Below are 21,637 nucleotides of genomic sequence, written 5' to 3'. Positions count from 1 at the left end.
ACATGCAAACTGTTAAATATAGGGTAATTAGATTAATACGATTAAGTCAACAAATGCTTATAGATTAAATAAGAGGCCCACAGGCCTTATTGGTCACCTGAGCATTAGTTAAAAGTATCACTAGTCCCAAAGCCTATGTAATCTAAACACTGCCCTGTTATGAATATCTAAACTAATTCTAAATAGATATTCATCAACAGTATGAAATAAGATGCCTATACCGAGGAAATACTTTACATGATAAAATATGTTATAATCATAGGTAACATTAACACGATATGACTGGACCTATCATACAGTCAAAACCCTAGGGTTGCAAAATTCACAATTTTGTTTTTGGAACATAATCAGAATGGTGGTTATCAAGAACAAGCTTAGAAATAACCACGATGGACTACGAATTACAGTAGGTCACCTGAGTTTACTTTGTAGAAGTTACCACTCACTGTCACAAACAAAATGATGATACTGTATATATATATATATATATATATATATATATATATATATATATATATATATATATATATATTACACAATAATTTGCCCTTCTAAATACATAGGCAGTTGCATGATTCAGTAAAGTTTCTACCATATTATTTTGCAGAATGAACTGGTGCATATATGTAATTTATGATTGAGTGTTTCAGTAAGACTTCTATCAATCCCCTATCTTTGCTCCTCATGAAAATATTAACAGTTGTAAGAGAGAAACATTACACGTATTGAGCCACAACATATGCCAGCAATTGGAACTCCTCGAATGTCTCGCACACTCGACATAGATCTCGGATGTAATACGATGGCATCCATGAGCGAATTTGAAGCATTGCTAGCTATGACGTACGTAACGTAGTGCGGTAGGCTGTGACGTCATAATTGACAATGTATTAAATTCACTCATGGATGCCATCGTATTACGTCCGAGATCTATGTCGAGTGCGAGAGACATTTGAGGAGTTTTGATTGCATATGCCAGAAGTGGTGTAAATCAATGTGGATTCTAAAAGAATTCAAAGAACTTAGTGAAAACGTGAAGATAGCGAACAGCGATCAATCTCATAACGTCTGTAGGGAATACAAAATTAAGAGTTGGTCAAACATGGACCCCTGGATATACCAGGCCCCGCCGTCATAAAACTTTGAGAATTCTCAAATAAATTCTCAACTCAACTCTTGAGAATTACTCAGCTAAGAATATTCTCAAATCAGCCGTCATAAATCGATTTGAGAATATTCTTAGCTGAGTATATTCTCAAGAGTTGAGTTGAGAATATTATCGTGCGCGACAGTTTTCGCGGAATTTTTTCAGTGCTGGTAGCGGCCCTGTAGAGCTCTTTAATGTTAAAAAGGTGAGAAAACGTCATAGAAACATGTAAATATACCAATATTACGTCTTGAAATTTTGTCGTCTGCTGCATTTCCTTTTAATATGGAGACGATGGAAGTAAAAAAGAAAGCTAGGGTACAAAATTGGACCGCTGAGGAAGAAGTTCTGTTAATAGAGGAAGTGAAAGCGAGAGCAGAAATCCTCTTTGGACCTCTGAAGGGTTGTGGAAAGTCCGGAAAGATTAAAGAAATAAAAGACAGAGAATGGCAAATGGTTGCTGACAAGTTAAATTCGTAAGAACATTATTTTCTTAATTTTTAATTCAAAATGTAATATCATAAACGCAGAATTGGTTAAATTCGGTGGCATAATCATGTTATTCAATCCGCGGACTTTACGATAGCATTTATTCTGGAAATGTGACTTTTAAAAACTATTTAAATACTATTTCGTATCATCATCATTATTCATAAAAATTGTTTTTTGTTACTGACCTGGAGATATAAAGAAATCATGCCAGTATTTCCTCTGATTCAAAGCAGATTTGGAGGGACTTTCCAAATCTATTTTAAGCATCCATCTATTAAAAAGGGGTGGATCAACGATTTTACTCATAGTAATGTAACACCTCAAATTGTGTTATAGTTCTTTATTCCATGGTGATGAAGTATATGTACAGTGTTCCCATAAGTAAGGGGCAAACGTGGTGACTACAGCTATGGGCACTTCCCTTCTGAATAGTGTTGTATCACAGGCACTTGTTTCTGTAAATGACGTATGACCTCTGTATACTAATAACAACAATTGTTATTAGTATACAGAGGTCATAAGTCATTTACAGAAACAAGTGCCTGTGTGTTGTATCGTAAGATGTACTTGGACCCACAGGGGCTCGGTTGTCAGATATTGAAGTTTTGTATTATTTGTTCCCGAATAATAAATTGAAGTTTTGCATGATTTGTGTCCGAATAATAGATTATATAAATAAAATCCACCACCAAAATCCGCTTTTTTCGAGATTTTAAAAAAGGTGTATCATGTGTACATTAAAAAAAATGACCAGCATGCAATGCACTGTTTCATATGACATTATAAATATTTATCAATAATTAGTTTTATGTCAAAAGTTTTCTTTAAATAACAGTTTTCTTTAAATAACATAACCCGAAATAATTTTCAACAAAAAATGATTACAAATAAAACCTATATGAATATCTCGTTCAGAGATACACAAGTGAAATGGTCAAGTGGTAACGACGTCGACCCCAACTGAAGTTCGATTCCCATCGTTGTCATATTTTTTTTTTTTTAAACTTGAAATTAAATTTCCTCTCTTACAGTAATTTAATGCTTTGTAGACAATTCGACAACAAGATGAGAGGTCTGGAGGAAGCGAAGAAAAAATATTACAACATTAAACAGAGGAGTATGAAAAAGAATTTATCAATTTGTATTAAATTTAGCAATAGAAACAGTGCAGTACAGATTAATGATGTTAATTAATTTTGTGAGCATACTATACTTATTGTCATGCATGTATTTTTGCTGAATATACATGTATCAAATCAATCTGAAGTTTTGGAAATATATTAATATATTAATTTATTTAACCAATATTACCTTTTTTTTTTATCATTATCATTATTGTTCATTTATTTTATTGTATGGTATTTTGATGAGATTATAATTTTAAAAAAAATTAAAAACCTTATTTGAATAATTCAATCATTTATTGTGTAAATCTCTAGCATCTATTTTCAATTAGGCAAAGAAAAACTTGATTCAGTCAAAAAGTCCAAGACAGGAGGAGGTCCACCCCTCCCATCACTAACACCTGGGGAAGAGACTTTTCTGAACTTGTCAGTAGGCCAACCAAATGTCCATGGTTTAAATGGAGGTGTTGATACTGATGGTACATATACATGTAGAATCACTATTCAATCTCAGACTTTTAACCTTGAAGTTATCCAAATTTGAAAGGTATATTTGTATTCACCTGAGGATGGATGTTAAAATCCAGAAAGCGCTAGTGATTTGAATATATATGGTTTGTTGTATGTACTGATATTGTGATATTGTTGATTATAGAGCAGCAGATTACCAACTCCATTCAAAATGAAAACAATACTTTCTGGTGAAAAGCGGTATCTTTGGAAGATTTCGTCCTCCTCCAGACTCTCAAGAGGATTACTAAGGTCCCGAAATACCAGAGGTCGTCTTAAAATGCGCTGATTTTGTCTCCTCTGACGTCTGCGTCTGATCATAGCAGCCATTTTTAATGCTTGAGAACGTTCTTAAGTCTGCATTTTTGTAGACTCAAATATTTGAGAATAAAACTGATTTTGAGAATTTTTTTTGTGCTCAACTTTTTTATGACGGCCGCTGAGTCTGAGAATGGGGAAGTTGAGAACATTCTCAGACTTGAGAATATTCTCAGACTTAAGTATGTTTTATGACGTCGGGGCCAGAGGTCAAATCAGGTGTCTAGGAGGAGTAAGCAACCCCTGTCGACCGGTCAGACCCACCGTGAGCGCCATATCTCAAAGATATCAAAGGCAGAAACATTAAAAATGTAAATATGATATGGTAACAGCATTATAGCGGTATTTTACCCCGGAATCTCACTCGTGTGGTGCATATCGCTAGTTTGATATTCCATAGATCTATCAAAAACCCGTTGTATATGCTGTAGCACTTCCGGTCCGAACTACTTTTGAAATGATCCCTGCTTCAATATTCCCTGTTTATCAATAGCATACACGAATAAAATAAAGCACTAAATGATTTGAAAATAAAACGTTTCAACAATATTTATCAAATCTAAAATATAAAAGACATACTAATTAATTTGTTTATCAAATAACAACTCATTGAAAAAATGATCAGAAAAGAGGTACATGTACTTTATTTAGGCCTATTTATTTTTTCAAAAGTACAAGGAAATATTGTACACAAAACTTGCGAGAGAATAGATTTGCGCCCACTCATATAATGCAAGTAACTTTTCATAGAAATGTACACACCATCAATAAATACCCCAAAATTAGAAAATTAAAGAGAGATGCCTACAGTTACTGTCAACAAGGATGGCCTATGTGTGGTCAAGCCCGGTGGACTATACGTAGACAACCCAGCAACGCTACCAGCTGCAGTAGCAGGTTCCAAGTATTCCACAAGCCACATCTCTCTTCCCTGGAGCCACCCCAGACAGCGTAAAGAATATGAACATATTTCCAATGTTTACTGACCTGTCATATGTTTGAATCAACTTACGAAACATTCTCTTTACATACGAATTACATATGTACGAGTTAATTATATAATAGAGTATGGAACTCTTTTGTATTTTGAGTTAACCCACGTTTTTTCTTCGCGCCAGCAATGTTGTTTAGAGCATTCTGTGTATTCATCTTTTCTTTTTGGTTCGCCACGGTGTAAGTATTTACATTTACTTGTAAATCATGTGTACTTATCGTGCTGATATATTTGTGTTTTCAATTATGATCTACTGTTTACATTTACAAATTACTGCAAATCGAATTGAGTTGTGTCAATCATACGCATACAACATGTCTAGTCAATGAGTCAGCTTAAGTATCTTTAAGTCATAAGTAATTGATGGTATTGTTGCAATACATACTTGATTCTTGCAAATATTTACTGATTTATTCAATTCCTACATTCTACGGTTCACCATTAGTGTCATAGTTGTATCGGCATAAGTTACCTTCTTCTATGTGTGTCATTCATCTCAATATTTGATACTGAATTAATTAGATATCAGATGACTTTATATTTCATTTGGAGGATACCATGCATGTATTTGCATGTTATATACATTGTATATTGATGTGTGTCATGATTGTGAACTTATGATTGTTTTGTTTTGTTTGTAGCCTTTTACCACTTTCATTTTCACTTGCACCTGTGCAACATTAAAAGGCGGTTAACTATATGCGGACTTCGTCTTGTCTATGGCAGAATAGTAAAAGGACCCACATGGAGCCATCGAAAGAAATTGACCCCGTCAATATCAAGAAGGAGCCTAGCTCACCACATATGGAGGACACACACTCCATGAAATCGAAACGCACATCAAAACATGGTTCACGTCACAGCTCAAGACATTCATCTTCTTCGAGTACATCGAAACGTGCCAAAGCAGAAGCCGCCCGTGCTCTCATCAAACTGGCTGAAGAGGAGGCAGCTCTTAGGAAGAAGTTATCCCAACTTGAGGAACAGGACGACATTAATCAGGCAACTATAAAGGCCTCAGCAGCAAGAAGAAAAGCTGACTACCAGGCTGACATGGATCTATTGACAGCCAGGAAAACAGCAGCCGCACTTGACGCGGAAGCAAGAGTATTCGAACAGGACTTCTCCGGAAGTGACATAAGTGAGGATGACATTCCTGTACCAAAGGAGGATCCACAAAAGAGGACGAGTGAATATGTGAGTGATGTGTGTACTCGGGAACAAAGTGATATTTTGTACCATGGTGTATCTGTTATCCCGCAGAATACTACAAACTTGTCTTCCCAGACTGAACCGCAGCAAGAAAATCAAACCACAGATATACATGATGCAGACCGTGTGACTCGTACTGATCATCCTGTTGATGAGTATATCAGCTCGCGTACACAACCACTGACACCAGCTTCGTCGTACGTTGAATTGCTACCTTCTGTGTTTTTACGCTCGAATCATTTGCCACATGTACCTGACATTTCTAAGTTCCTCTTAAGGAAAGAACTGTTGATATCAAGACTTTATCGATTTAGTGATAGACCGGAGTCCTATTTTGTATGGAAGTCTAGTTTCCAGAACATTCTTACCGATTTGCAGGTCATGGACTTTGAGCAATTAGACCTCTTAGTGAAATGGCTCGGACCCGAATCGAGTTCCTATGCCTTAAGCATTAGAACTGCTAATGTTGACTGCCCAGCAAAGACAGTACGTCTCTTGTGGGAAAGGCTAGATCAGAGATATGGTTCACCTGAGAGAATCCAAAGCCTGTTGAAGGACAAACTTGCCAAGTTTCCCAAGCTCAACTTTAAGGACAGCCTCAAACTTTATGAACTTGCTGATCTTTGCGAAATTCTGAGTCTAAAGCAACAACCAATGTACCAACCACTGCCTGCTTATTTTGATTCCTCTGTTGGAGTCAACCCTATTATTGAAAAACTTCCCAACTACATGAAGGAAAAGTGGGTCACTAGGGCATCCAGATACAAAGAAACAAACAGACAATGTTTTCCACCATTCAAGTTCTTTGTTGATTTTGTGAAGGAGATGAGTCGTGTGAGAAATGACCCAAGTTTCTCCTACAGTGAGACTGGAAATCCACCAATGAAATATGTTCGTTCAACTACTTTAGCATCAAAGATTCAAATACCTACTGCAGCGACTGCAAAAAGAGAAATTTCATCTGATTCAAAGGATAAAACCCCAATGTGTGCAATTCATGGGACAAGTCATCGACTTAGTGAGTGTCGTGCATTCCAAGCCAAGTCAATGGAGGCTCGGAAAAGCTTATTGAAAGAAAAGGGATTGTGTTTCAAGTGTTGTGACTTTGCACATAAAAGCAGACATTACAAAGAAAAACTTGCATGTACACTTTGTAACAGTGACAAACATACAACAGTGATGCATGGAGACATCCCCCTAAAGTTCATGGCGTGGAGAACACTCATAGAACTCCGCTTGATCCGCTGGTAGTAGAATCCTCGTGCACCGAGATCTGTGGAAATGTCGCCTATGGAAAGTCATGCGCCAAAATCTTACCTGTGTTTGTGTATCCCAAAGAATATCCTGACAACTGTTAAAATGAATGTAATCCTGGATGACCAGAGTAATCGATCACTTGCCAAGAGTTCATTCTTTGACTTGTATCAGATTCATTCGCAACCAGAAGAGTACATTATGAACTCGTGCAATGGAAAATTTATGATTTCCGGTCGACGTGCCTTTGGATTCTCACTGGAATCATTTGATCGCCAAGTACATATAGACTTGCCCGTTCTCATTGAATGTGACAACATACCTAACAATAAACATGAGATACCATCACAGGAAGTCACTAGGCATCATCCACACCTACGTGACATTGAACTCGAAAGCGTAGTTGACAACTGTCAAATCTTGTTTCTTCTTGGCAGAGATGTACCATATGTGCACCGCATCCTTGACCAGAGAGTTGGTCATCCTGATGCACCTATTGGACTTCGATCACCTCTAGGATGGACTGTAGTCGGTGATGTGTGTCTTGGATCTCAGTATCGCAGTAATAATGTCAATGTGTATAAGACATTTGTATTGTCCAATGTACGACCATCCTTACTTCAACCTTGCAAAAGTGAACTGAAAGTGAAAGAGGTGGTTACATCGAGGGTACCTGCCAAACATTCTCTGGATTACACAGGTGACAATATTTTCCTACTTACACCTCATGACAACAAGCAAGGAATGTCTACAGAAGATAAAGTTTTTCTGGAAGGAATGGACAGAGAGTTCAAGAAGAACATCGAAGGTAACTGGGAGGCTCCACTACCGTTCAGGAACCAACGCACATGTTTACCGAACAATCGAGCTGTGGCCTTAGAGAGAGCTTACCGATTTGACGCTAATCTAAGGAGAGATCCAGTCAAAGGCAGATATTTCCTAGACTGCATGCAGAAACTGTTTGATCATAAACATGTCGAGACTGCACCGCCTGTTTGTAAGGATGAGGAAGTGTGGTATTTACCAGTTTTTGGTGTATACCATCCTCGCAAACCGGACCAGATCAGAGGAGTGTTTGATTCTTCAGCTACATTTCACGGACTTTCTTTGAATGATGTTTTGATGTCTGGTCCAGATCTCAACAACAGTTTACTCGGGGTGCTTATCAGATTTCGCAAGGAGCCGATAGCTATAACAGCTGATATCCAACAGATGTTTCATTGTTTTTACGTACGACCATATCACAGGATCTGCTTAAGATTCTTCTGGCACCATAACAATGACTTTAACCAAAAGCTTGAGGAATATAGAATGAGGGTCCATGTGTTTGGAAATAGGCCGTCGCCCTCAGTAGCTACATATGGTCTACACCAAACAGCATTTGAAGCTAAGGAAGCATTCAAACCAGATGTCACTGACTTTGTTTTAAATCACTTCTATGTGGATGATGGATTAATCTCCGTATCTTCTATCAACCAGGCTGTTGACTTGATGAAACGAACACAGCAAGCGTTAGCAACCCATGGTAACTTGCGTTTGCACAAGATCGCCTCCAACAGCAAAGATGTTGTTCGTGAATTCTCTCCAGATGCTCTTTCCAAGGAACTGAAAAGCTTGGAACTATCTGACGACGACTTACCTGTTCAGAGGAGCTTAGGACTTTGCTGGAACATGAACACTGATGCATTTACTTTCCAGATTTCAAGTGACGAGAAACCCTTGACTCGACGTGGAGTGCTTTCTACTATTAACAGTATATATGATCCCTTAGGATTTGCTGCACCTGTGACAATTGAAGGGAAATTATTATTACGTCAGTTGACTGATGGAAACACTGGATGGGATGCACCACTTATTGACATAGAAGGACAGAAATGGCAAATGTGGAGGAAGTCTTTATCTGGTCTTCAAGATGTGTCAATTCCCCGTCAATATGTTCCATGTTCTCTTCAAGGAAGTGTTCGAAATGAACTTCACATATTTTGTGATGCATCTGAGAAGGCAATAGCTGCAGTCGCCTACCTGCATGTGTTTAATGAGGAAAATGAACATTACGTAGGATTCGTTATCGGAAAAACCAAGGTTGCTCCACTTCATGGACATACAATTCCAAGACTGGAGATGTGCTCTGCCCTTCTCGCAGTTGAAATTTATCAACTAGCCAACGAGAACCTGAACATTGAATTTGAGAAACTGTGAAATTTTACTCGGACAGTAGAGTAGTACTAGGATACATCAGCAACCAGACAAGAAGATTTTTTTATCTATGCTTCGAATCGTGTGGAGCAGATTCTTAAACATTCAACGCCAAAACAGTGGAATTACGTTCCAACAGGACTCAACCCCCGCTGACAATGGAACGAGGGGCTTAGCGGCTGACAAGCTTCAAAGTAGTGTTTGGATCCAGAGACCTATTGAATTTCTTACAAGACAGTCTGTGGAATCTGATGATGCTTCTAGCATGGATATTTGTCAGTCTGATGTGAATACCTACCTGTCTGAAGTCGAACCAGTATCTAGTTCTGAACCTGAGCATGGAAGTATTGTTAGAAGGTTTGAGCGGTTCTCTGAGTGGTCTAGACTTGTACATGCGTTTGGAAGGCTGAAAACGAGAGCACGACAAGTAAAGAAGAAAACAACAGAGAATTCATTGGTTTCGTTCAGTGAAGCAGAGAAATTTATTGTAAGTCTCGTCCAGAATGATGTTTATGGTGAAGAGATACAATCGATCAGAAGTAATCAACGTTTACCAAGAAGTAGTCCACTTCAAGCATTAGGACCAGTCCTAGATGAAGAGGGCATCCTGCGTGTAGGAGGGAGACTCAACAAACTGAAGTTAGACGACTTTGAGAAGAATCCAGTCATTATCCCAGGGTATTATCACATTGCTACATTACAAGTGCGCCATCGTCATCAACTACTTAGGCACCAGGGACGTCACTTTACAGAGGGTGCAATCAGATCAACTGGACTTTGGATCACAGGAGGAAAAAAACTTGTGTCTTCAGTGATTCACAGATGTATTATATGGTACCGTACAAGTTTTACATTATGACCCCTGGGTCGAGGCCTCTGCTGGTGGACTGTTAGTCCCCGAGGGTCTCTACAGCCCAGTAGCTAAGTACTTCGTTACTAGCTTGAAAATACGGATGTATATTTAATTGCTGTTATAAAATTTAGAAATTCATTTCAAAATTAAGGATTATCTCCCTCATGCATAGCTCTTATCCTTCGACGAATTTGGCTCCACTTTTTTGGCACGCTGGTTTTGGCTATATTTAGCTCTAAAACTTCATAGTTATTTCGGATTTCAAACATTTCGGTTGATCATCACTGAGGAGACATTATTTGTCGAAATGCGCATCTGGTGCATCAAAATTGGTACCGTACAAGTTTTACATGTAAAAAAAACAAACAACAAAAAACAAGCACCTCCATTTACAAACGTAGGTGTCGATGTTTTTGTTCCATGGCAGATCGTCACCAGAAGGATGCGAGGTGGAAGTGCATCGTCAAAGCGATGGGGCGTCTTATTTACATGTTTAGTGACAAGGGCAGTTCATATAGAAGTAGTTGATTCCCTGAGCTCATCAGCATTCATTAATGCTGTGCGCAGATTTACAAGTATAAGGGGGAAGGTGAAAATATTTCGGTCCGATAGAAGCACTAATTTTATTGGAGCAACAGATGACTTGAGAATCGATACAGTCAGTGTGGAAGATGATACTTTGAAAAAATTTCTGTACGATTCCGGAACAAAGTGGATTTTTAATCCTCCACACTCGTCACACTTCGGGGGGGGGGGGGGGGCATGGGAAAGAATGATTGGACTAGTGCGCAACATTCTCGATGCCATGTTTATGGAGCCAAACAACAAGAACATTACACATGACGTTCTTTGCACATTGATGGCGGAGGTGATCGCAATTATAAATTCTCAACCCTTAACGCCAGTGTCGTCAGACCCAGATTCTCCGTTCGTTCTAACACCTAACATTTTGTTGACACAGAAACATTCTTCTGATTCTGATACCCTAGAGTTTGGTGACATAGGAGTGAAAGACATGTTGAAGTCCGAGTGGAAACGTGTGCAGGGTCTTGCAAACCAGTTCTGGAAAAAATGGAAGTCTGACTATCTCCACTTACTCCAGCCACGCAGAAAATGGAAGAGTAAAGAGCCAAATATCAACGAAGGTGACATTGTGCTAGTGAAGGAGGACAGTCCCCGAAATCATTGGCCAATGGCAGTTGTGCAGAGAACATTCAAGAGTGATGATACTTTAGTTAGAAAGATTCAGGTTAAGTTGTTAAGAAACGACAAACCATTTGTTCTTTTTAGGCCAATTTGTGAAGTTATTAGCACTGTAATGTGATCATTTTGGTTAAGCATTTTTCATACTTGTACATTATTATTTTGTAGTTTTTCAGTGTATTGTTGTCTAGTCTTAGTGACATCTTACAGATATCAGACGTTTGAATCAACTTACGAAACATTCTCTTTACATACGAATTACATATGTGCGAGTTAATTATATAATAGAGTATGGAACTCTTTTGTATTTGGAGTTAACGCACGTTTTTTCTTCGCGTCAGCAGTGTTGTTTAGAGCATTCTGTGTATTCATCTTTTCTTTTTGGTTCGCCACGGTGTAAGTATTTACATTTACTTGTAAATCATGTGTACTTATCGTGCTGATATATTTGTGTTTTCAATTATGATCTATTGTTTACATTTGCAAATTACTGCAAATCGAATTGAGTTGTGTCAATCATACGCATGCAACATGTGTCTAGTCAATGAGTCAGCTTAGTTATCTTTAAGTCATAAGTAATTGATGGTATTGTTGCAATACATACTTGATTCTTGCAAATATTTACTGATTTATTCAATTCCTACATTCTACGGTTCACCATTAGTGTCATAGTTGTATCGGCATAAGTTACCTTCTTCTATGTGTGTCATTCATCTCAATATTTGATACTGAATTAATTAGATATCAGATGACTTTATATTTCATTTGGAGGATACCATGCATGTATTTGCATGTTATATACATTGTATATTGATATGTGTCATGATTGTGAACTTATGATTGTTTTGTTTTGTTTGTAGCCTTTTACCACTTTCATTTTCACTTGCACCTGTGCAACATTAAAAGGCGGTTAACTATCTGCGGACATCGTCTTGTCTATGGCAGAATATTTACTCTGACATCAAAGTGTCTTCCAGTAAGTCCCATTCCCCCTCCAATCACAGAGGGATAATTCGTACCCTCAAGTAGGACCCAGGATCACCCCCATTTTAGTATGACCCTAGGTCACCCTATTTTCTACACAGTTTACTATGCTATAAAAATAGACCCACATAAAATTGAAAGTATAATGCAGACAATATATATTACACACTACCAAAGGGAAATGAACAAGTCATTATTGATCATGTACATGTCATAATTTCTTAGCAAAAATAGCCTAATATTAAAGATGATAATTCACTGTTAGCTGCATCCACCAGATTTCCTCTAATACGAGAATGTGATATGAACCTAGCTTATAATAAATACAATTCAGTGAAAATGAAATTTAACTTGGAATATCATCCTTTTATCTAATTGCAATTTATTTACAGATCATTATAAGATAATATTGCACCTGGAGGGTAATATCTGGTCACCTATTGATTTCAGACATAAAAATTATGTTACTATAGATTATATTTTATGATGCCACAGCAGTGTAAAGGTGAATCTTTAGTCACCTGGGTCAAAAAATAAAATTAACTTTTTTGAATCATTTGTCTATCTATTTGTAAATTTTCTTATCAACTGGGCATATTTTCACCAAACTTTAAGTTAAAACTGTCCAAGTTATGAATGCTAAAGTAGGAAGAGATAACACCGGCTTTGAGAAGTAATGGGAACAAAAGGCATAGGCTCTATGAATGAGAATGGAGAACTGTTTTTGTGCTACATACAACCTTGTCATTGGGGGAACCATATTTCCACACAAGTATTGCCATCTTGCTACGTGGGTCTCACCGGATATGAGAACAAAAAATCAAATAGATCATATATGTATCTCCAGGAAGTTCAGGAAAAGCCTGCAAGATGTAAGAGTTAAAAGAGGTGCAGACGCAGCGTCGGACCATCATTTACTTGTTGCCAACATCAAATTAAAACTTTGAGGAGTATTGGAACGAGGTGAAACAAGTTCTAACAACATCATGTGATGCAGTGGTTGAGATTCGAAACAGACAACACCAAGAATGGATATCGCCTGACACGCTCATAAAAATTGATCAGCGGAAACATCTGAAAGAAAGTCTTAACAACAGCAAGACAAGAGCATCAAAGCAAAGAGCACAACAGCAGTACTCAAAAGCAGATAAAGAAGTAAAAAAATAGCGCTAGGAGGGACAAGAGAGAATTTATCTCCAAAATGACATCAGAGGCAGAGGAAGCAGCCAGGCAGAACATCAAAGCCCTGTACGATAACATCAGGATGCTGACAAACAAGTTCAAAAAGAGCAGTAGACCAGTTAAGGACAAAAATGGGAACATCTTAAAAACTACAGAAGAGCATTTTAAAGAAGTGTTGAACCAACAACCACCAACACTAGATGCAGATATACAACCTGCAATAGCTCTACTACCAATCAACTGTAACAAACCATCAAAAACAGAAATCAGCAAAGCCATTAACACCTTAGAGAACCACAAGTCTCCGGGTCCTGATAACATTCCTACAGAAGTATTAAAAGCTGATATCGAAACATCAACACAAATGCTTTACGACTTAATTAGTAAAATCTGGGAAGAAGATGTACCACAGGAATGGAAAGAAGGACACCTAGTAAAACTACCAAAGAATGGTGATCTCAGCATTTGTGATAACTACAGGGGAATAATGCTTCTGTCAGTACCGGGAAAGATGTTATTTAGAATCATGTTGGAAAGAATGAAGAAAGCTGTTGACCAAATACTGCGAGACAACCAGGCAGGATTCCGTCAAAATAGATCGTGTGCGGATCAAATAGCCACACTGCGTATAATTATCGAGCAATCATTTGAATTTAACTCGGCATTATATATAGTGTTTGTAGACTTCCAGAAAGCCTTCGACAGCCTTGATAGAAATGTACTTTGGAAACTCATGAGACACTATGGAATTCCTGAAAAGTTCATCACCATCATCAAGAACACATATACAGGTATGAAGAGCACAGCTCACAGACCCTTTTGACATATCACGACAGGGGTACGTCAGAGATGCTTGCTGTTACCTTTCCTGTTCCTCTTAGCGGTAGACTGGATAATGAGACAAACTACTAACAACAAAAGAAATGACATCCAGTGGACACTAATGTCACAACTTGACGACTTAGATTTTGCTGATGACATTGCCCTTCTGTTTCATAACCACCAACAGATGGAAGACAAACTATCCCGGTTAGAAGAACGAGCAGCTGAGACTGGCCTTATCATCAGTACAAGAAAGACCAAAGTACTCAAGGCAAATACAAACAGCCAGGCCGGTCTCAAAGTAAAATCAACTCCTCTGGAAGAAGTCGACTCCTTCACATATCTTGGCAGTATCATGGACGGTCAGGGGGGCTCGGAACAAGACATCAAAAGCCGAACAGGAAAAGCGAGAACAGCCGTCAGAATGATGATAACTATCTGGAGAGCAGGCAATATTACTTTGAACACCAAAATCAGGTTATTCAACTCCAATGTCAAGACGATCCTATTGTACGGCTGCGAGACTTGGAAAACCACCAAACACCTCATTAACAAGCTACAAGTCTTTTATCAACAAATGCCTTAGACAAATACTGAAGATTAGATGGCCTGGAAAGATAACCAACGTGGATCTATGGGAGAAGACCAAACAGCAGCCCTTAGAGTCGGAGCTTAAAAAACGGAAATGGAGCTGGATAGGCCACACTTTACGAAATCCAGCTAACTCTATCACCAGACAAGCGTTACAGTGGAACCCTCAGGGGAAAAAGGAAAGTAGGAAGGCCAAGAAACACCTGGAGACGAAATATCCATGCAGAAATGGAGTCTGAGGGATATAGGTGGCAAGACCTGGACAGACTAACACAAAACAGAACCAGATGGAGGATTGTTGTTGGTGGCCTATGTACCACACCGGTACCACAGGCATAAGCAAGTAAGCAAGTTATGTTCAGATGGTCCATGGGTATTTTGTCTAAATTATGTTATGGCTTGACTTTATATTTGTTCATTAGAATTGTTGTAAATAGAAAACATAACGATGACGGTAGTATGAATTTCGGACATAGCAGGAGATTGGTCATGTGGTCACTCTACCTGTTACTTGGCTATGTATTTGAAATAGAAGTAGAAATATAAAGAAAGGTGACCTAAGGTCATCCATACACTGATATCTCGGTTACCTCGGGACACCTTCCTATAATATTTTTCGATGGTGACCGGAGGTAACCCTTGCATGATCATTACATCAATGGATGACCAGAAGAAACCCTTATATGACATTCAAAGGGGAAGGGAACCCCCAAAAAATTACATGATAAATGATAGGATTAATCATATGACAAAAATGTGTCATTCTATTATGTTGATATACTGCCTAGATAAGCTTCAGTACGTATTTGAAAACGTTAGAAATTGAAATTCCCGCCATCTATAGAAGTTGCCATGATGTGGAACTCTTTTGTATTCAATACCACAAAAATCAATAATTTGTACGTCACACCGTAAATTGAACTCCAATGGCTGCTCTTTTAGCGGTGGTTAATTTAAAATGCATGTACAATATGTATACCAGATTAGTATTGACTTAATCTTTAAGCAAGGATTGTTGTTGTTAAAGACTGTCATTTACGTTATTAGTAAGTAATACTTTATTCATAAAAGCAACGATGCGGTTAGGGTCGCCTTTCCCTTTAACCCAAATATGACATTTACATTAATGGGTGATCAGAGGAAACCCTTTTATAACCATTGCTACTATTGGTGACCAAAGATTACCCTCTTATAAGTAGTTGATATGGGTGATCAACGGTTAGCCTTATATGGTGACCAGAAGTAACCCGTATATGATCATTACATCAATGAGTAACCAGAGGAAACCCTTATATGACAATTACATCAATGGGTGACCAGAGGGAACCCTTTTATGACCATTACATCAATGGATGACCAAAGGTTACCCCATTATACTCATTGCTAATATGGGTGACCAAAGGTAACCCTCTTATAACCGCTGCTTCTATGGGTGATCAACGGTTCACGTACATGATTATATCTATGGTGGCAAGAAGTAACTCTTTTATGACCATTACATCAATAGGTGACCAGAGGTAACCCGTATATAGGATATTTCATCAATGGGTGACCAGAAGGAACCATTATATGACTATTACATCAATGGATGACCAGTTGTAACCCTTTTATAATCACTACATTATAATGGTGACCACGGGTAACCTTTGTAGAACCATTAATCAACGGGTTGGAACAATTCCCCAATATGGATATGGTCCCACTAAAGCATATTTTGTTAGGTTCTATATAATGATAAAGTTTATTCATGTGTAAGTATTGAAACAAAAAATCACTCCGTTAGGGAAAACTATATAGAATGATAATAACAATAGTAATATACATAAGAAAAACACAGAAAAATGGAAATACCTAATAAACGAATTCACAATAAAAGGTAAATTGGTACATGTCTATCCGCCGAAAGATTTGTGCTTCGACAATGACAAAGTCATGCAGAAAGTAGACGCATTTACTCTTTTCTAACATATAAGCGTTTCACTTGTATTTATTATTACGTTCATTTACTTTGAGATAGAAGAACTACTTTCAGATGACTCCGGGTCCTACTTGAGGGTACGAATTATCCTTCTGCCCTCCAATATCCAAGAAAACACGTAAAATCGAAAACATTCGAAACAATCGAAAAAATGTAATTCCGATAACTATGTTCACTTTATTCATCGTTTTATCTAAATTATAAAGACTAGTCCACTGTCATTGATTGATTTAAAAAAAATCTCAACCGAAACTTTTAAGTATACGTCAACAATCAGACGAGATTTGCAGACGATAGTATTGTCTGTCTCGCCGTAACATCAGATATCGACACAAATACACTTCAAGAAATTAAAGACAAGCTAGCAGTGTGTGAATGTAAATGTCTTATGAAATCCCACCCACAGAAGTGCAACAGTCTCACTATCACTAACAAGCGTACTATCGTCTCGAAGGATTACATCTTGTATGGTCATCAGCTAGAGAGAGTAATTTCAGTTAAGTAACTGGGCATTACAATAACATCAGACCTTAAGTAAAGTCTGCTGATTGATTACGATTTGTATGTGAATCGAACTTTAATCTAGTCCATATTTTAGATATTGCCTAATGTTGGATGTTTAATGTTGCACGTCACTTCCGTTATCAAATGGCTTAACTACACGTGGTCTTTTGTGGCTCTTGAAAACGCCGCATGCTGGCCTGTTATCCCAGCTTATTTACATGGTGGCAGCGAGAAAACACGATGGCTGAAAGCGCTTTCATATTACCGTCACAGTTGAAAATTACGGACGGAAATATAAATGAAAACTTTCGTAAATGGAAGGCGTTACCATCTAAATCTACCAAACGGTGTTATCATTGTCGTCAGTAAACTTGAAGCTTCATCAAGTTTGACATGCCAATACGAGTGGCAGCCTGGAAAGATCGTTGATGAAATTAAGAGTAGCTCTTATCAAGTCCAAAATACAGATGGTGCATTTTATCGCAGAAACCGTACTCATATTCGACCCACAAATGTGAACGTACATATTCGTGACGCGACTCGACTCCCCACGCCACAATGTCAACAGTGCCAACTGATACCCAAACCGCGCAAGTCTGTTGAAACTATCTCAGAACCAATCGTATCTGCTCCGGTGGTCGATTCAAGACCAACACAAGCTTCAAAGCAACAATCTGTAAGCTCTAGACCTAAGCGTGATGTTAAAGAGCCTGCTTATCTTAAGGACTACATCAGACATTGAGTTTTTCCCCCCGCTATTGAGCAGATCTTACTGGGCATTTCCATTATTTGTTTGATCTCTGATAGGTCAACTTTACTACTGTATAATCAGTTTCATGTTAAAATTTCTTTAGTGAGTGTGAACTCTCATTCTAAGAATAGGGGATGTGTTGATTGATTATGATTTGTATATGACTCGAAATCTAATCGAGTCCAATTGCCCAATGCAAGGTGAAGATAACGAACAGTGATCAATCTCATAACTCCTATAAGCAATACAAAATAGATAGTTGGGCAAACACGGACCCCTGGGCACACCAGAGGTGGGATCAGGTGCCTAGGAGGAGTAAGCATCCCCTGTTGACCTAATGTTAGATGTTTATTGTTGCACGTCGATTCCGTTAAAAATGGCTTGTTATCTACGCGTGGTGATTGTGTGGCTTTTTGAAAACGCCTCATGTTGGCCTGTTACCCCAGCTTATTTACAAAGTCAAGACATCAACAACATATATGCGCTAAAGCCAACAACACCATCGGCTTCCTTAAGCGTAAAGTCAACATCAAGAATAAAGGTATAAAGAAGAAACCATATAAATCACTACCTAGACCCACCCTAGAATATGCTAGCACAGTATAGGATCCCCACTACCAAACTGACATAAAGAAACTGGACATGATTCAACGCAGGACAGCAAGATATGTTCTGAACAGATATCGCAACACCTCATCTGTTTTAGACATGTTGCAACAACTAGAGTGGACATCATTAGAAGAACGGTGAAGAACAGTAAGAATCCGCATGATGTCTAAGCTGTATAACAACAAAGTGAAAGTGAAAGTGGACGTAACCAACAAACTGATACCACTTATCCGAACAATAAGAAATAGTAACAGTGAAGCCATGCAGATTCCATCATATAGAACCACAGGCAGGAAAGAATCTTTTTATCCACGTGTCACGTACCATCAAAGAATGGAATATCTTGTCCACTTCAACTGTGCTGGCACCAAGTCTTGATTCCTTCAAGGCTCGGCTACAAAACCATTAGGCAAATCTCAGACTATTCTTTTTAATTGTAGAAACTATCTTCTTTTTTAAGAATATGTTTTACCAAATTTAACTTGTGCACACCCTAACGTGGCAGAATAGTCAACTTGATGACGGAGGCCACCAACTGGTAGAAGTAGAAGGATGTTACATATATGTACGTCAACAAAATAAATACTCGGTAAAGTTTTGAAAGATATATAATACATGTAGTTTAATAAAGAATGAAATAATTAAGTACCAGGCTTAATTATTCAAATGCCTTCTGAAACAAATTTCATTTCATAGGTATGAATGAAAATGTGTGTAACTGTATGCTGTTTATCGCACTATTTTTTTCTTTCGCGTAGGAACACGAACAAGCACGGCGGTCGGTAATGACGCTTTGGAAATGGTTTGAATCAGCTGTTTTGTTTTATTGGGAATCGACTCAAAACTGAAGTCATAGAAAGAGCGAATCAGATAAATAAAACATCTTTTATATTGCGTGGTTTGATATTTGCTCTATCCAACTTGTTGAAATGGTGATTTATTCACTCGGCAAGTCCTCGCGAATAAATACACCATTCAACTTGTTGGATAGAGCAAATATCAAATCACGCAATATAGATATCCTCTATGTATTAAAGCAGACTATTCTATATATATAAATATATACCTGTCAGTGTCACAAAGGAACTCAGAATCGGAACAGTTTCCAGTTAAGGATTCTGTGAATGTTGTCAAAATGGCTGTGAAGCCCCATCCGTTGTAGGTATTGCTTGTTCTGTAATCAAGTTTAACGTCCCCGTAGAACACAAACACTTCATCCGTTCCTAAAGATATCAAAAGTGAGACATTTATCAAACTTGAAGAAAAAAACCCCATTAATTTTCAACTTTGATTCAGTTGTGAAAAAAATATTGTCTCAGAAAATAGTTTGATTTTATTTGCACCACGCAATTCAATTGGTATGGAGGAACGCCCCTTCACAATCTTAATTAGAACTCTTGATTTCGGTGACCTCTGAGGTCAATGCACATCGGGGAATACGAACAGAATTGCGTTAGAAATACAATAATTCATGAATCGATATTTTTTGCTGATTTGACGAATTTATAGCTTCAGATCTACTCTGAATTATTGAAATTATATAATATAAATATGTTCATTTACGTTTCATCTTATTTACCGTCAGTTACAGCAAGTATTGCTTTTAAGATCCATCTTATGTATTCCCATGTACAACATTTACCCCTATCGTGGCTCCATCATTCTCCCAGGGGCCATAATTTGAGCACACTGGAATCTACTATTATGCCAGGAAGCTTTCATGTAGGCTTCAACTTTTCTGGCTTGAAAATATTTTTAAATGACCCCGCTCTGTTTTTGTATTTTCTTGACGATCTCCCCTTTGAAGAAAGTATGACCCTTCAATTGAACAAACTTGAATCCCCTTTACCCAAGGATGATTTGTGCCAAGTTTATTCAAAATTGGCCCAGTGGTTCTTCAGAGGAAGATTTTAAACGGTGCCCCAAAATTTTTACTAATTCTTAATTATCTCCTTTTCAAAAAAGGTATAGCATTGCACTTGATTAAATTTGAATCCTCTTTACCCAAGCATGCTTTGTGACAAGTCTGGCAGAAATTAGTCCCTGTGGTTCTTGAAAAGAAATTGAAAATATTAAAAGTTTACAAACGGACGGGCTGACTGACGCCAAACAAAATGTGATAAGAAAAACCTCATTTGAGCTTTTAGCTTTTGCGAATTAAACACTAGATGCATATATGTATTTAGAAAAAGTTTTCTAGAAAGGGATGTACCAAAATTGTTTTCACAACACCAAGGGTAAAAGTTCCAAGTCGAGAGGGGAGGGGGTCAATATTGGATCAAATTTGAGATTACAAAGGGTAAAACTCTTCTGAAGAACCGCATGGCCAAGGTGACTCGGGTGAGTGTTTTTGCCCATGGGCGTCTTTTTTACATTGTTAAATTCTAGATTATCTCTATTCATTTGCTGATTTTCTCATTTTTTTTTCTTTAACATGTACGTGTTACCTTTAAAACCTTGCTTCGCTTGGCTGGGTATTATTGCTTTTCACCGTTTCTAAGTAAGGTCTTCTGTTTCCAATGGAAGACCTTAGATATGTAACCCACAACCTACCCTACGATTAGTAAACAAATGTTATTATGCTTTAAATCTTACCATTGGTGTTTCCACAAACAGTCGTCATGTTGTTTGAATTGAATACATCGTACAGGTCTAAACGTGCGCCGCATGAGTCGTCCTGATTGTGAAATGATACGATGAAAATGGTACCATTACCTGGATAATGCGAAATAATGTTAACAAGATATAAAATCTGAGTAAAGATAAAGTGTTCGTAACAATTTATCGTCAACATTTACCTTAATTTAAAGCGTCATTCTTAACGACCCCCCAAATAATAAAAAAAAAAAAGGTACTGAGTTATGAGATTGAAGTTGACACCTTCTTCAAAATGGTATTATTTTTAATATTATA

General features: G+C 37.8%; 3 protein-coding genes across 4 annotated transcripts in view; 2 read left to right on the top strand and 1 right to left on the bottom strand.

The window, feature by feature from the left end:
* The window catches only part of LOC125665200 (serine-rich adhesin for platelets-like), a 29,257-nt gene that overhangs the window by 2,347 nt on the left and 5,273 nt on the right, over positions 1–21,637 (bottom strand). Inside the window, exons 2-3 of the mRNA XM_048897825.2 lie at positions 21,320–21,439; positions 19,791–19,947 (exon numbers count right to left, since the gene is read on the bottom strand). Of these exons, the coding sequence (XP_048753782.2) occupies positions 19,791–19,947; positions 21,320–21,439 (277 nt within the window). The remainder of the gene's footprint in view (positions 1–19,790; positions 19,948–21,319; positions 21,440–21,637) is intronic.
* Positions 548–3,680, top strand: LOC125653072 (uncharacterized). 2 transcript variants are annotated; one of them, XM_056152137.1, is made up of 4 exons: positions 548–1,623; positions 2,689–2,756; positions 3,096–3,242; positions 3,424–3,680. In XM_056152137.1, exons 1-4 carry the CDS (start codon positions 1,433–1,435, stop codon positions 3,447–3,449), a joined length of 432 nt encoding a protein of 143 aa, XP_056008112.1. In that variant the 5' UTR covers positions 548–1,432; the 3' UTR covers positions 3,450–3,680. The 2 variants fall into 2 exon arrangements, with proteins under 2 accessions (XP_056008112.1, XP_056008111.1); XM_056152136.1 differs by having other exon boundaries at positions 3,419–3,680.
* LOC125666410 (uncharacterized) lies at positions 4,585–9,096 on the top strand. The gene is made up of 2 exons (XM_048899580.2): positions 4,585–4,764; positions 5,227–9,096. Exon 2 carries the CDS (start codon positions 5,285–5,287, stop codon positions 7,046–7,048), a length of 1,764 nt encoding a protein of 587 aa, XP_048755537.2. The 5' UTR covers positions 4,585–4,764; positions 5,227–5,284; the 3' UTR covers positions 7,049–9,096.

The sequence above is a fragment of the Ostrea edulis genome, chromosome 10 (assembly GCF_947568905.1).
Source record: "Ostrea edulis chromosome 10, xbOstEdul1.1, whole genome shotgun sequence".
NCBI classification, from domain to species: Eukaryota; Metazoa; Mollusca; class Bivalvia; order Ostreida; family Ostreidae; genus Ostrea; species Ostrea edulis.
Note: the sequence above shows the minus strand (reverse complement) of the source record. Positions and strands in the feature narration are given on the sequence as shown.

What these genes read in the sequence shown, in the direction of transcription:
- LOC125653072 (XM_056152136.1), top strand. Translation starts at nt 1,433, where the DNA reads ATGGAGACGATGGAAGTAAAAAAGAAAGCTAGGGTACAAAATTGGACC. An exon ending in TTACAACATTAAACAGAGGA is followed by an intron (nt 2,757 to 3,095) that starts GTATGAAAAAGA and finishes ATTTTCAATTAG; the next exon opens with GCAAAGAAAAACTTGATTCA. An exon ending in TGGAGGTGTTGATACTGATG is followed by an intron (nt 3,243 to 3,418) that starts GTACATATACAT and finishes TGTTGATTATAG; the next exon opens with AGCAGCAGATTACCAACTCC.
- LOC125666410 (XM_048899580.2), top strand. Translation starts at nt 5,285, where the DNA reads ATGCGGACTTCGTCTTGTCTATGGCAGAATAGTAAAAGGACCCACATG.